Raw genomic sequence first — 15,599 nt, forward strand, 5'->3', positions numbered from 1 at the left:
TGACATTATTCACACAATAGAAATAGTCAAATGTCAAGAGTAATCTAAAATTTATAAAAAGTAGTCTGTCTGTATTACCTAAAATGTGTAATGTAATAATTACATTACTAACTACAATTTTTGTCATGCAAATTTTGTAATCCGTTACAAGTCTACCCAGCACTACACAACTATACATTTCATATTTGTACTGTGCTGCATTTCCCATAGGTAAACATGTTACATCTTGGTAATATATTAGATGGTAGAATAAAATACAACACACTTTCTTGTACGTTAGACACTTTATTTGTCTTTCTGTCTCTGTTGACATCCTGTACAATCAAAGGCAAAGTTCATAAAATAATCATCTCTCCTACAGTCACTTAATTTGTGCAAAGGAAAAGTCAGAGGCTGGAAAACGGTCATTACCATGAAAATGAAGCATTAACTATTTGCATAACAATAGTTGAATTCTGACATCAGTGCAAGTCTGGACAGCAGTTTGTTGAGCCTCTGCCTCTCATCAAATTGTGAAACTTAAGATGCTATAATCACTGGTGGTACAATCTCAATTTAAACACATACTGTCTAAAACTGACCATTGCATATCCATACATGTACATAAAAATGGTGACAAAGCTCTTCAAAGTGAATGTTAAGGGTTAAATACAAGTTACACTTAAGACATCTCGATTTTAGTTTTCAGGCAAAATTATTTTCTGATATACCGGACACCGAGTGTCGAGTTTAAGTTGTATTTAACCCAGAATATTCCTTTTAAGTGGTTTCATTCCTTAACAATTATCAACAGCTCTGTTGGTTTGACTTCAAAACGTGCAAGACTCATTTTGCAGAACCTAATTATGTAATTATCAAGCTTGAGTCCAAAGATCTAAACCGAACTTGGAAAACTAGCCCTTCAACCCAACTTGAAAACAATCACAGTGAGAGATAAACGGCATTGTGTGGTGATGAAATTACATACTTTCATACTTTTTTAACAGTAAAAACAGACAACTCTTTAGGTTATAAAGCGCATATTTTTGAAATGCAAATTCAAATTTGGAATTCTGACCTTTACTAAAGCATGACACACCAAATTCACGTAGGCAAACTATATTTTCCACTCAGTCATGCCTGTATAATATTGGCTAATTTTTCTAATTTGTAGAATTACCACAACACTGATTATGCACCTTGTAATACAGACAAATCAATTAAATTTTTTAGCTCTTGTATTTAGATAATTAGCTTTTATCTTACAGTACGCCTTGCAGCGTTTCCAACATCAGACATCAATCTCGCCCCCAAGAGACACATGATTTATGAGATGTCCAACAATTATATATTACGATTAAAATTGAACTTAAAACAAAAAAGCAACATTAATACCATGTGCACTCTTTTTAAAACACGACAAAGCCCTGCCAATCCAGCATGATTCAAGATGAGACGCTGGAGTTTGAATACTCGCTTCCCATCACTGACAATGACTTAAAAACCCCTCAAGTTGGAACTGACTCGGTCACTAACGTACTAGACGTCGCTCCATTTTAACCCTTCATGTGTGTTAGTAATAGAGAGAGCGAAAACCAATGGATGGTGTAAGGATTGCCTCGTTTCTGAGGTTGGATTGCCAGTATTGGAAGACAGATGCGTGGTGCGCTGTGGCACTCTAATCTTCGTCGTCCTCCTCGTCTTCGCTGATGGCCAGCCCACGGGCGGCGTAGGTGTAGCCGGACAGGGCGCTGCTGTGATGTGATGAGGGTGAGGAGGGCGGGGAGGTTTTGGTGAAGAAGGGCAGACGGAAGGTTGGAGACGGGGAACGCTCGCGTGTGGGACTGCTGCTGGGGCTGGGCCGCGGACTGATGGCCTGAAGCATTCGCCCTTTTCCCTCCTTCAGCATGTGCTTCTGTTAAAGACGAAGAACAACACCAATAAGAGACCTTGAGCGGAGTCATGGGTATTTGTGATGAAACCAGTACCTGAGGAGGCCATAATGGCTTTTCATTTTAAGATTCATGACTTTAAAACAGTGCTTCTCAACGAGAAAGCCGCAAGACGGCTTAAATTAATTTAAAATAAGATTAAACCAGGTTTAAAATAAGCTAAAACATTTAAAAATCAAGATGTAAGCAAAATGAAATCCTATTTCTTATATTAATTTATGTTCCACTAACAACTGCTATTTTCATTTTAAAAACAGGGTTCTCATTCATGATCTTGGACAACCTGGATAAACTGTACGAGGGAATTGTAAAAGTGTGATTTCTAGACCTGGAAAGGTTAGGGAAACTAATAAAATAATACAATTACGCAGTTATTTAAATATATATCAACTTCTAGTTAGAAAAAAGTTTGAGAATCAATGCTTTAAATGGACTGTTAACAGTTGTCCAACTAAATATGTTTTTCTTCTGCAAAACAAAAAAGATGAAATACCAAAAACGCTGGCGTCTAAACAACATTGGTCCCCATTGACTTCCATGTAAGGACAAAAAAATAAAAAATAAAAACGGACATTTTCTCTCACAGAAAAAATTAAGTTTAAACAGGTTTGAATTTTCATTTTTAGGTTTTTGCAGTCTGAACAGAACAAACATGAATGGTTTTGCTAAGTTATAAATTGCTTTCCGACACATTTCACACAGCAACAACATGCAACACGGCATAGAGCAAATAAAATGGTTTCATGTACTTGCATCGTATATGTTTCTGGGCTAAGGCAATCCCAGAATGCATTGCTAAGTGTGCAGTTGGGAAATCAAACCAATGACCTTAGCATTGCTAGCTTTACCAGTTTCGTTCAATACTGACATCTAAATTTGGATTTAAAAAAAAAAAAAATCTGCCATATTGCATTTTCCAAAAACAAAAAAAACAAAACTACACATTAAAAAACATCTACTTTTTTTGAACTCCTCCAAGGCTGTTGGTCTGATTCCCACAAAACGTGGCACACATCATCCTCAGACCATCATAAAGTTCTTAAAATGACTGACATTCATCAAAGCATTGTGAATGAGTGAGTAAATTGGTCAGACGATGCAAATTTTTAATGAAATGACTTATATCTGACCATGTCTAAACTTAATGAAACTTAGAAATGTCATTACTTAGAGACAACAGGACATTCTGAAGACAAAAAAAAAAACTCCACATATGATCCAACAAGTTGTAAATTGGTAAGGAGCATCTTTGCACACATGCTAAAATATTCTTCAGATAAGACTCAAATCAACAAACATTGCCGCTAACAGCAATTTTCATCAGCTAATAACATCAAATCACAACAGCTGACTATTACTGAAATTGACAGGTTTGTACGTTCTGTCAAATGAGGCTGTGGAGCTATCATATATTTTTCTGAGCAGTTTCATTAAACCCTACCTTACAGTATCAGTGGAGTTTGTTGATTTTACAGTAAAAACAAAAAGATTCACCACAATTGTACCACCTCTTTGTCTTAAAGGGATAATTCACCCAAAAATGTGAAAAAATTCTGTCATTAATTACTCACCCTCATGTCGTTCCAAACCCATAAGACCTTCGTTCATCTTCTGAACATAAATTAAGATATTTCTGATGAAATCCGAGAGCTCTCTGACCCTCCATAGACAGCAAGTGTCCTTACATGATCAAGGTCCAGAAACGTAGCAAGGACATCGTTAATATAATCCATGTGACATCAGAGGTTCAACTGTAATTTTACACTTTGATCTGAACATAAACAACGTATCTGCGTTGTATACTTTGAATGTGTTGTTTACATATGTGATACTCTCCAAAATGGCGCTATAGCGTGACGCGGAGGAGATGAATTGTTGAATAAAGGACCTGGACCTTGACCGTGTAAGGATCATTGCTGCCTATATGAGGGTCAGAGAGCTCTCGGATTTCATCAGAAATATCTTAATTAGTGTTCCGAAGATGAACGAAGGTCTAACGGGTTTGAAACGACATGAGGGTGAGTAATTAATGACAGAATTTTCATTTTTGTGTGAACTATCCCTTTAACTACTAATGGTTGGACCTTGATAATTGCTGCCTGCGTGTATATTTCTAAATAATTTAACCTAAAATGTGTAGTTTTATGCTTAAAAGAATATTGCATCATTAATGTAACAACATGCTAAGATCAAACTATTCTGGAATCAACCGAGAGTCCCTGATGTGCTATTTTGAGTAGTGAGAGGCGTAGAGCATTCCAACTCAGTCATATATGAGGACAGGATGCAGAGTTTGCAGTTTTAGGATATAGCTATTGTTATAGAAATACTCACCAACGCTCCCTCCGGTCCAAACATCTGCAGGAAGTTGCCGATCAACTCGCGGGACTTCTCTTCCCATTTCTGGATCAGGTCGATGCTCTTCTCCTCTACCTTCTGCACAAACTCTTTACTCTTCTCCTCCACGTCCTTCACCTTCTTCTTCACCTTGTCCACACGCTCCTGAAGGTTGTACTTCTTTTCCTGTGTGTCGGTAATAATGCACAGCAACTCATTGTGGAGTAGATTGATTAAGAAAATCTCATTTCTGGTATCGAATCTTAATCTTGAGACCGTTTTCTACTAGTAAAGGAACGAACGCTCACATTGATGAAGCTGACATTAAGCTCTTTTGCGGTGTAGCCACGTTGAAGATTTCGTCTGACGTAGACGTCGTAATCCCGTACGATGCGTGTGATGATGTCAGAGGTGGAAATGCCCTCTGTCCTTTGGGTTGGTGCGAACATCCCTGTGGAAGGTTTTAAAGATTAGAATACCAGTTAAGAACAAGGACATTTAGTTTCTAATCAACCAACACATTTTTTGTCAAAATACATTTTCTTAACCCAGTTTATTGCCCACTGATGACTATAAATTTGCCATTCATGGGTTTATCGCCCCTAAAAGTGTAAATATTGAGCCTCTTACTTTCTAGTCAAAATATCTAAAATTCTTAAATTAAGATGCATTTACTAGATAAGGACAATGTTGTTGGAAAAAACTAAATTAAGTACATTTTGCTTAAAATAAGTAACATTATCTATAAGTAAAATACTCTTGTTTTCAGAATATTTTACCCCACTTGCACTCAATTTGAGCAAAATGCTCTTAATGTAGTTTTTTCACCTGGAAACAAGACAAACGTTCTTATGCCATTTTGCTTATCTAGTAAATGCATCTTAATTGAAGAATTTTTAGATATTTTGACTGGAAACAAGACAAAAATACCAAGTAAGATCAGCTTTTTTTTTTATGCAGTGAGAAACTTTTAGTGTGGTCCATTCAGATTCGTAATAGCAAGAGTTTGGGGGTGTGGCTACTGCAGCAGGCGGAGCCAGAGGGTGCTCAGCCAGTGCGGGATCATGGCAGAAAAAATTCTAATTCATTTACAGAAGTGCTAGCCAAAATTCAAAGACTTGCTAAAATACACAGAGACAAACAATGGAGTAAAACAAGGATTAAAAAAAAAATTGCGATGCATTTACAGATGGAGGAATTTAATATCCCTATTTGGGTTTCAATCGAGATTCTTCTCAACGGGCAAGCTCAAGTTTTGCCACACGTTAGCTCTTTACCATCAAGCCCCAGATACAATTTCAAGACATTGTAAGTATTAATCATAGTGGTATTTGCTATATTTCTGTAGTAGCGCAGAATCTGCATATTTCACCTTTAAAATAATACGTTCTTCAGTGATTATAGTTTATACTCTGAAATTTCAGATGCAGAGATAAAACACTTAAAGGTCAGTTTCTGAAGCTGTTGTCCTCACCTGCTTCTTTGATGTGCTTGTAAACATCATCACTGTCAGCTGAGCAGTATGGGATATCATCATGGGCCACAAAATCAATCTTAGATATAAAAAAACACAGTCTTTCATTACATAAAGACACAATTAACTGGCTCACCCCTTGCTTCCCATCTCACTTCCTCCGCTCACTAATATATGTAAATGTATAATATAACACGAGAGTATTATACTACTGCTCAGTTCTCTCTCGTCTTACCCGATGCTTGGTGAGGAACTCGGGCGTGAGAGTCCAGGGAGCATTGCGGACCACCTCGTCCACATAGCGACAGTGACTAATCGCATCATAGCGTTCATCCTCGTTCATGACGGTGAAGCCCTTTAACTTGTGTGTGAGGTCATCACTACATACTGCAGAGAGAGAGAGAGGCGCTAAATACAGCACTGACATTAAGACAGACTCTCTGTGCTAAATGATCAGAACGATAAACAGTTCAATCACTCCACAGACACGGTGCGCTCAGGATTACTCACCACCTACAATAAGATGGGTGTTTGGGAAAAGGCATTTAGCCTGCATGAGAGCGCGGGCATGTCCTGAGTGGAACATGTCGAAGATGCCATCAGCGTACACACGCACAGGCCTGTCGGCTGAAAACAACAAGAAGGACATCAGCTTTCCTGGCATCAAGGGAACTACTTCATTTAGACACATTTCAAGTTAGTATGAAAGGTAAACAACATAAAACAAAGTGGTTTATGTATAAATAATACTGTTTTTTATTAAGAAATTACTACTTTTATTCAGCAAGAATCCATTAAATTGATTAAAAGTGACAATATTTCAAATAAATTTTCTATTTATAAAATTAATGTGTCAGTTTCCACAAAAACATGAAACAGCTAATAAAAAATAAAAATACTAGAATGATTTCTGAAGGATCATGTGACACTGAAGACTGGAGTAATGATGCAGAAAAATATAGAACAGGAATAAATTGCATTTTAAAATATATTCAAATAGAAAATAGCTATTTTATTAGTTACAATGTTACTGTTTTTATTGTATTTTTAATTAGATAAATGCAGCCTTGGTGAGCATAAGATACATCTTTCATAAACCTTGAATGGTACACTGAAAAAAAAAAAAAAAAAAGATTAATTGAACTGGTTGCAATCAATTTATCTTATCTACATTAAAAAAAACTATTTTAGTTGAACTTTCAATATTTTTTTTATTTAAATGTACGTAGCTAAAATATATTGTTTGCAACCACTTACCTTAAAAAATTTTTATCATCATTTTTTCAGTGTAGTATAGATTAAAATAGAAACATTCTAAACACAAATTCTAAAAATTTGTAAAGTCACGGCCCAAAATATTGTCACGGTTACATAAGTAATGCAACATAACGTTTCTTTTAAAATGTCTTTTGGTATCCACATATGCATTTCTTTTAGGGATCCACAGAATATTGCATATTTTAGTAAAGTCTTTCTTTTCTAAAAGAAAAAGCAGAATAGATTTGTAATATCGATGCATCAAACATTTCTTTGGTTTGGTTTTTTTGAACCAAGTTTCAGAAGTATATGTGTCTCAGCTGAAGATAACAGACCCTTTTCATATTTCCAGGGTTCTCATAAGTTCTCTACAGTGATGAACAGAAACTACGACAAATATAATTTGCCCCAGTAGCAATAAAAAGATTTACAAAAGCATTTACAAAAGAGGGAAAAAAAGTATCTTGATCATGTTGGTCGGAAGAAAAAGATGTCAAATTTGCCATCACTTCCTCAGCTGTTGAATCGTAATGACTCGCGCCTGTGTTAACCAACGTTCTGTAGTTATTGCCAAGGTAATAAAATGCCAAATATAGTGTTATAAATGTATACTGCAATTAAAAAAAAAACTAGATTGACAATGTTAATAACTCTGGAAACGTGTCATTATAGTCTGTGAAATGGGTTCATTTGTCTTCCAGTCTTCCACAATAACCCTGAAAACAACAATGACTTATGACAAAAGCCTGGAATTGTTAAAAACAAACACTACACTCTTCAGAAGTAACAAATCCAGATGTGTATCCTGCTGAATACCAATAACTATGTCTGGAAGCAACATATGAAAGAAGAAAAGTGGCCCAAAATGCCATTAGAGGTGAAGGAATGTAATGAATTAAAAAGGTTCATCCAAAGGTTGTAAATACAGTCAAAGTTAGTTTGTAATAAGCTTTTTTTTAGCCTTTTTGTTTTGAAATAATGCAAAAATGTTGCAATACAAATAAGCATTATTTCTGGCCATGACCGTATATAACGCCCAATGAATCAACCTGAATCCAGTCATGTGGTCAGTGAATGAAAGTAACACAGAGCATGTGTACATCTGAATGGGTGTGTGTGAGGAGTTTGCTACAGAGGGCAAATAACCTACGTGGAGTGCCTTTGCGAGCTTCCTCCATGGTGACGCGCTGATACAGCTTATCTTCCATTGACTCAAGCTGATCTGCATACGGAGCCGGGTATTTCAGACCCTGAGGGGCAAGAAGCATCACAGCCTTTGGGCTCAAATACCATCTCTCATCTGTACACATGCTTACACCTTCATCTCACTCACCACTGTGTATCGCTTTAACTTCAGAGGTTTCTCGCCCTCCTCTGCCTCTCCATTTGAACCTTCTCTCTTTCTCTTCCTGGACAATCTTGCTGAACCGTGGGCCTCCATTCAGGCTCTATTAAAACATATAGAAAAAACAATAGGAATGATGATAATAATTAAAAAGGCATTTAGCTGTAATCTGGGTGACAGAAATCAATAGCAGTATAAATCCAGATATTGCAAAGAGTATTTCATAACAATGAGTTGCAGAAAATATTAAATATCACTGTGTCAGGAGAATTGACTGTGGTGCAAACTATTCGGCCATGTTGAAGATAAATGTCCAGATGTCTTTCTGATCGTCACAGCCTAAAGGGGTGAAGAACATGAAATCTGCCAAGAACATGTGCAAGTGCAATATTTTGGGATTGTTGGAAACAAGAAGCGAAGCGAAGACTGAGGGGCCTGTACCATGGTTTGCACCAATCCTGGATTTTAGGTACCATGAAAGTGGCTTTTAGCTGTATTCATTGCCATAGTAACTTACACTCCACGGCTAACCTGCTCAGGTTATGTTCTGGGTTAGAGATCTCAAACTGAAATTGGACCAATCAGATGTGAGCAAAGTGACACATGTCTGACACAAAAAAGTCACTCCCCCAGTTTCTCTTGCTCCAAATTAAAGCTCACTACAACTAAAAAAAATAGTCTAGCCAAAACCAAAAATTCTTAACTTGCACCTAATTTTGAAGTATGAAACTGAAAGAAACCCCATGTTTTATGCTCTCAATCCCGGCCATTTGCATGCGCAAAATAGGCTATACTCTCAAAATATTATAACTTTAATTTCTACGATTTAAATTCTCGTAATATTTCGACTTTATTCTCGTAATCTTAGATTTAAACCCCGATAGTTTTTCTATTTTTTAATGTGACACTAAAGCACCATCTTACACAAAACTGAAGTCAGACCATTCTGTTTTTGCTTCAAAATTGGAAATTATACAATCTAATTTAGATTAAAAACTGCTCATGTTGCATGTATGCAGCATCTTTTTTTTGGATCATGATTAAAATGCAGTGATTGCCTCTAATTTTAAATGGAAAGAGCACAGAAAAAGCCTTATTTTGTTTTTCTTTTATTTGTGTTACTTAGTTGATTTGAAGCTTGTTTTAAAATTTAGTTTTGTTATTACATTAACATTATATTTACATCTTTAGTTGTAAACTCGAAACTAATCCTGTAACTATGAATTTGTTCATCTACCATCATGGTACAGGCCCCAGGAGACTCTTGTAGGGCCGTAACCACCATAGACATTGAGAGAGACAAGTCCCCCCTAATAATTAGAAATGGCCAAATGTCCACCCCAATATTTGAAATTCTTGCACTGATCTGCTGTCCTCCATTACGCAGAGCTCTTGTTAGGATGATAAAAAAAGCATTAACAGTAACATTTTCAGTCTGCCCTGCCTCAGCGGGCTAACAGCGCTCGCCAATGTCAAAATAACTGAACTGGCCAATCAAATCAAAGTAGTTGACAAGTTTCTGTGTGCGAGTAATGTGTATGGGTGCATCAATTAAAGCATATACTGCCCTCCAAAAGTTTGGAAACACCCCAACCTTCCTAAACCTTCCAACAAGACAATGACCCCAAGCACACTTCCAAGCTGTGCAAACCCTATTTAGAGAGGAAACAGTCAGCTGGCATCATGTCTGTCATGGAATGGCCTCCCCAATCACCCGACCTCAACCCAATTGAGCTACTATGGGAGGAACTGGACCGTGAGGTCCATAAGAAGTGTCCAACCAGTGTGAATCATCTTTGGGCAATCCTTCAGGAGGCTTGGAGTAATATACAGTATCAAGTCAATGTTTGAATAAACTGACAGCTCGGATGCCCAGATTATGCAGAGCTGTAATAGCTGCTAATGGTGGATATTTTGATGAATCGAAAAAAAAAATTCTATGTATAAACTGTTTATGTAATAAAATATGTTTTCATAGTTTGTGTTGTCCCTTATGAGTGCAAAATTATCACAAATTAAAAAGGATTCATGTCAATATTGTCCAAAGCCCCACTTTTCTAGGGCGTTTCCAAACTTTTGGAGGGCAGTGTATATATATATATATATATAGTATTCAAGTCCAACACATGGTTACGGCCTTGGACTCTTGGGTATCTTCAGCAGAGTTCTTTATTGAGAACGCGCTGCAGTCATCAAAAGCCTAACTAAGGCAGTGATACATTGTAGTTTATATACATTTAGCAGGCAGTGCTCAGAAATGGAGACAAATTACCTGGGTGACGACCTTAAACAAAGCATGCAAATTAAGTATTCAGATATAGAAACCTTCCCCCATTACACCAGTCCTAATCCAATCAGCATAACTGCTCAAATACTGGGGCACAGGCACCGAGAGCCATTACAAACAAAAGGTGAGAGCGTCTCAGTATCTGGCTCATTTGACTTACAATAAGGGAACAGGATGTGGCAGGAACCTCTTGCTACAAACTTTGTTTAACAGAATCATTAATCTGATGTCATCATCCTTACCATGAATGCTAAATACAATGTATAACACTTTAGTATTTCAGGTGATTGTAGGATCAGTAGATCTAAGACAGATTCTTACATTTGTAATCCCACAGGATGAAATGAGAAATTACATTCTGCATAAGGAAAATAAAATGTAATTGAAATGTAATGAGAATTAAAAAATTTACATTTTTGTTTGATTCCATATTGACAGAATGGCTTTTATTACTGGATAACATTAATGACAATTAAATATTGTTTGTGTTGCAGTAATGAGGATTTGGAATATGCTTAATTGTGAGAACATGCTTAATTGTAATTAAAATGAAGGCTAAATGCAAATAAAATAGGTTTAAATTGGCAATACATATTGTAATGATTGTAAAAAGAGGAGAAGGGTTTAAACAGACTAAATCATTGGGAAATTATTATGACATTTCAATTAAGAATTACAAGGTCAACTTAAAAAAAATTAAACATGCATTGATAAATTATTCACAATAAGATCAATAACACTGCATTTAGAAAACTGACTTTATTTTAAAAACAATATATAAATTCTTCTGATTTTTGGCTAAAATTTATGGAATCCAATTTCCACCAAAGGATACATGGAATACTATTACTACTAATAATAAATGAAATAAAAAATTCAACCACTCAGAAATGCAAGTCTGAATTATGAGATGTAAACTCATAATTCAGAGTCTTGCAATTCTGAGTTTTTTCTTCTTAAAATTCTGAGAAACTGATAAAAAAAATAAAATAAAAAAAAATCACAATTATTATTATTTTTTTCATCCTGTGGTGGAAAAAGCCATTCACAGAAATTATCAATTTCTTGATAATTGATAAAGGTGGGGAAAATACAGTCCATACAGTCAAGACTGCAAAAAAGTACATTAAAAATAACTGAGCTCAGGTCAGCAGCAACACAGATTTACAGATCAAGTCTACGGAAACCCTTCCTCATTCCAAACATTCCTGATCTAAACACAGCCTTGAGTCTTATCAGGGTGAATGCATGAGTGAATGAAGCAAAAGGTGAGGAATGTGACCCGAACACAACATTACATCCATGATAGCACACTCATAACTGACTCATCAACTAAATACGACCCTGCTTTGAGATCTGGCACAGATACACAAACTAAACTAAGGCCAGCTCATGTTTCAGAGCACACATTGGCAAGGAGAGGAAGACAGGTCAGCACTTTAGGTTATAATACAAACACAATCCCATTATTTCAGTCTCGTATGTAAGAGCACACAAACACAAACACACACACACACACACACACACACACACACACACACACACACACACACACACACACACACACGGCATGAAGTGCAAGTTACTGGTTAGTTCTGAGATAAACATAACAAAACATTGGAGGAGGGGTTTTGACATATTATGAAATAACAGTAGGAGTGTCTCAAAAAAGTGACAGTAGTTCAACTACTCAAACAAAGCTTGATAAACATCATGTTTTGGGCTCGTAAATCAAGTAACACAACACACCAGCTGGTTCTTGTTGATTATTTTTAGGACGCATTTACAGACATGACCACTCATTAGCTGCTTACCCTTGTGCTTCAGCGCAGTTATTCGCTCAGATCGTGGTTTTTGAAGGTTTGTGTTTCTTTAGGTCGAAGTCTGACAGAAGTGTCTTGCGGCTTAAATGTCTCTGTGATCTCAGACCTTCAGTAGATTTGACAGGAGCCACAAAAGAGACGGATCAACTTCCTTCGGATCCAAGATGGCAGCGGAACCAGGGTGTTTCAAAATAAAAGTCCTACCATCGTCGCCGCGAGTTAAAAGGGTTATTAGATACAAACGCAAATAACTATTTTTTTATAATTCTCATGATTCCCACCATGACCATCAGCCAACCCAGTAACTCTCTTAGTATCAAACAAATAAATAAATACTGGGAAATTTCTAAAAAATATATATATTATGTTACATGACAGAGTAAATTAAACAGTGATAGCATTTTAATGTTAATTCAGTTTAATGTTAATTTTAATGTTGATTTGAAAGTTAAAAATCTCATTATAATAGTTTAAGCAAATTCTATTTATTTATTTTTGTCAGTGGACAGACCCCTTGTTGAATGCTCAAGGTTAAAGCCTTCAAATTATTTTCTAGTCGTATACGATTTTCACGTTTTAATGTACCTTTTCTGTTAGAATTAACTTGTATGAAATTGTGTTAAATACAAATATATAAAAATACATAAATCGTGCCTATAATTAATTTAGAAATGATTAACAATTTTATTATTATTTTTTGTATGGATTATACTGGAAAATCTGAAATTCTATAGTCTTTGCTGTTATGTACTGTTTTAAAAACACCTCAGTTGGTTGAGAGAGTGAATCGTGTGCAGAGCTGTAATCTAGACAAACTCATTATTTCTCAAATTTGGGAAATAGTTATGATGATGAATAAGTAGGTGTGTCAAACTTTGACTGGTTGTATGGCGTGTCGGTTGCGGAAGCTAGTTTAAGTAATTGCGCTCAGGCACTTTCTCAGTCGCCTACACTGGGTCCTTCATTCCTCTTTTCTGGTTGACTGTCCACGTGGAGATGAATAAGTGAAAACGAGTCATCATGCGCTCTTAAAGCGGTAAAGACGGATTCAGTGTGTATCATCTGGGTAAGTAATGAGTGTTTTTTGTACATGAGCAGGTTTAATAGTAAATATTTACTTTTAGTGGTACGATTATGAAAGCCGTATGTGGAATAGCCTATTGAATGCTGTCCAGTCGTCGTTCTTCACATATCCCCCGTTTATTTTAGATACTCGTCAGCTGAGATGTGCAAATAAATCTTTCTGCTGTCACACTTATGTGGCTTATCTGTGACTCTTGAGTACATTGGAATATCCTATTAAATATGTCATTAAACCTGCATCAGCATTGGACTTTTACAGATTATTGTTGCTCTCGTGGTTTTCATTTTTTGCATGTACAGTTCAATATTAGCTGATATTATTATTATTTCCCCCAGCATTGCAGTGGAAGCAGCAGGAAATGGCTGGTGCACCGTGTCACGTGTTGAGACCATGAGGACCAGGAGAAACATGTGCTTTTGAGCTCCAGGTGAGAATTTACATTTGTGTGAGTTTGCATCAACAGCTGGTTTTAAATATATTTATTGAAAAAAAAAATGAAGCTAGTTCCATTAGAATGCAAGTTATACTAGCTATATACGGTTCTCTGTCTTGCCTTTGTGTTGCCCATTCATTTCCATTAGATGAATGTGGTGTCAACTTAGGCGCACAATAAATCTTGAAATAGCCTAATTTGTGAGAGAGCACTGTAATTGTTCCTCTTGCTTGTGCTATGACAAGAACAGCGTTCACAATAAGCTACATTCATGACTTGATCATTTGTGTGCATGCTTTAACAATCATATTCTCTCATTTCAGCGGAGCGGGCCTGCAGTAAAAGGCTGCAACAGCAACATGGACAGGGTTACATGACACCTGGTATGCAGCTATGAGCATTTTCAATTCTCTTAACTGTTTAAAAAGACGTTTTAGTACAACAACAGTGAAGCTAATCATGCCTTGATGTGTTACCTGTTCATTGCTGCTCCGATGAATGTGGTGTCAATTAGGGCAGACATTAATACATGAGGTGGCTGATGAAAGGCGTTTACATCCGTGCCTTTCAAAAGGGTCATCTTATGGACATTAACTTTTTAAACAATTGATGCATTATACTCCATAAAAATGCAAAGCTTAATGCAAATTGCATTTTATTCTATTTTAAAGGGTCTATATGTATCAAGGAGTGATCCTTTCTAGAGGAGGTAAATTACCCAGCATTCAAGGACTAGTGGCGTGTGAGGTGAGTTTTACTCGGTGAGTGCTCGCCACGGCGGCACACGTACTAAAATTGGATCGATACAGAGATTAGCATTGTCCCTGCGAAAGAATGACACGCAAATCCGTGAAGCGCTCCATCTTTTACCTACATTTCAATGAATTTGAGTTCAATAAGGGCTGACTAGTTTTATAGAACTGTGTACATTGCTAGATTTTCAGCATTCATATGTTCATGTCCAAGTGTTTCTGTGGCTTAATATTTCTTGTTCTCTTCCAGATGCTGTTTTCTGCGTATGTGAATCCGCACTACATTCTTTTATAAATAAAACCTTCTGCTTAACAGTCTGTCTTTTGTATGTGGATGTTTTGTGGTCTCTTGAAAATCAGTTTGAATGTTTTGTGGTACACGGCATAAAAGCATCAACTTCCACATTAGAAATAGTTGTTCCACTTTTTACTTGCGTTGTCCTCTAGGGCAGTAAAAAATGATGTCTGCCGAAACAAGAAGAAAGTGTTCAATTCAGACAACTTGCTCTCAATAGGGAATTATTTGTGGTGCTAGAATGATTTGAAATACAATTGATTTATGTACACAAAATGGACTGTAGAGAATCTTGAAAAATAGTTTTTAGCATTACAAATGACTTATCTCAGATAGCCATGACCCTTTCAAAATATGGTCACCTGACAAACATTTAGCAGTTTCTTAAATTCTAGGGCTGCACATCACAGGTATGAATAAAATATTACAGTGAATAAAGATCTGATAGTTTTCTGTACACCTGAAAAACGCGAGGGGAAATATACTAAGGGATAATTGGTTTACACTGTGAAAAAAGTTACATTTAAAGGACATTCTGGGAGTTTGATGTGACTAATGACTATGAGCATATCCCTGGTGTT

At 36.4% G+C, this 15,599-nt stretch overlaps 2 protein-coding genes and 1 long non-coding RNA gene across 3 annotated transcripts in view; 1 reads left to right on the forward strand and 2 right to left on the reverse strand.

The window, feature by feature from the left end:
* The window catches only part of LOC306846144 (tyrosine-protein kinase JAK1-like), an 830,156-nt gene that overhangs the window by 283,022 nt on the left and 531,535 nt on the right, over nucleotides 1-15,599 (reverse strand). The gene's annotated exons all lie outside the window — the stretch shown is intronic.
* Nucleotides 272-12,637, reverse strand: LOC306846147 (choline-phosphate cytidylyltransferase A-like). Its single transcript, XM_079379281.1, has 9 exons — nucleotides 12,446-12,637; nucleotides 8,333-8,447; nucleotides 8,150-8,249; nucleotides 6,253-6,369; nucleotides 5,978-6,129; nucleotides 5,743-5,821; nucleotides 4,577-4,719; nucleotides 4,266-4,454; nucleotides 272-1,894 (listed from the first exon to the last, which is right to left on the reverse strand). The coding sequence occupies exons 2-9, from the start codon at nucleotides 8,438-8,440 to the stop codon at nucleotides 1,658-1,660; spliced, it is 1,125 nt and encodes a 374-aa protein (XP_079235407.1). The 5' UTR covers nucleotides 8,441-8,447; nucleotides 12,446-12,637; the 3' UTR covers nucleotides 272-1,657.
* On the forward strand, nucleotides 13,400-15,041 carry LOC306846152. The gene is made up of 4 exons (XR_013782046.1): nucleotides 13,400-13,520; nucleotides 13,874-13,965; nucleotides 14,295-14,354; nucleotides 14,643-15,041. It is a non-coding gene; the product is annotated as an uncharacterized lncRNA (long non-coding RNA).

This window comes from Barbus barbus (genome assembly GCF_936440315.1).
Source record: "Barbus barbus genome assembly, chromosome: 26".
Classification (NCBI taxonomy): Eukaryota; Metazoa; Chordata; class Actinopteri; order Cypriniformes; family Cyprinidae; genus Barbus; species Barbus barbus.

Bases quoted from the DNA above. Each gene is read 5' to 3' on its own strand.
- LOC306846147 (XM_079379281.1), bottom strand. From the start codon at position 8,440: ATGGAGGCCCACGGTTCAGCAAGATTGTCCAGGAAGAGAAAGAGAGAA. The intron at 5,822-5,977 runs GTAAGACGAGAG...TTTATATCTAAG, and splicing joins AGTTCCTCACCAAGCATCGG to ATTGATTTTGTGGCCCATGA. The intron at 4,455-4,576 runs GTGAGCGTTCGT...ACCGACACACAG, and splicing joins TTAATGTCAGCTTCATCAAT to GAAAAGAAGTACAACCTTCA.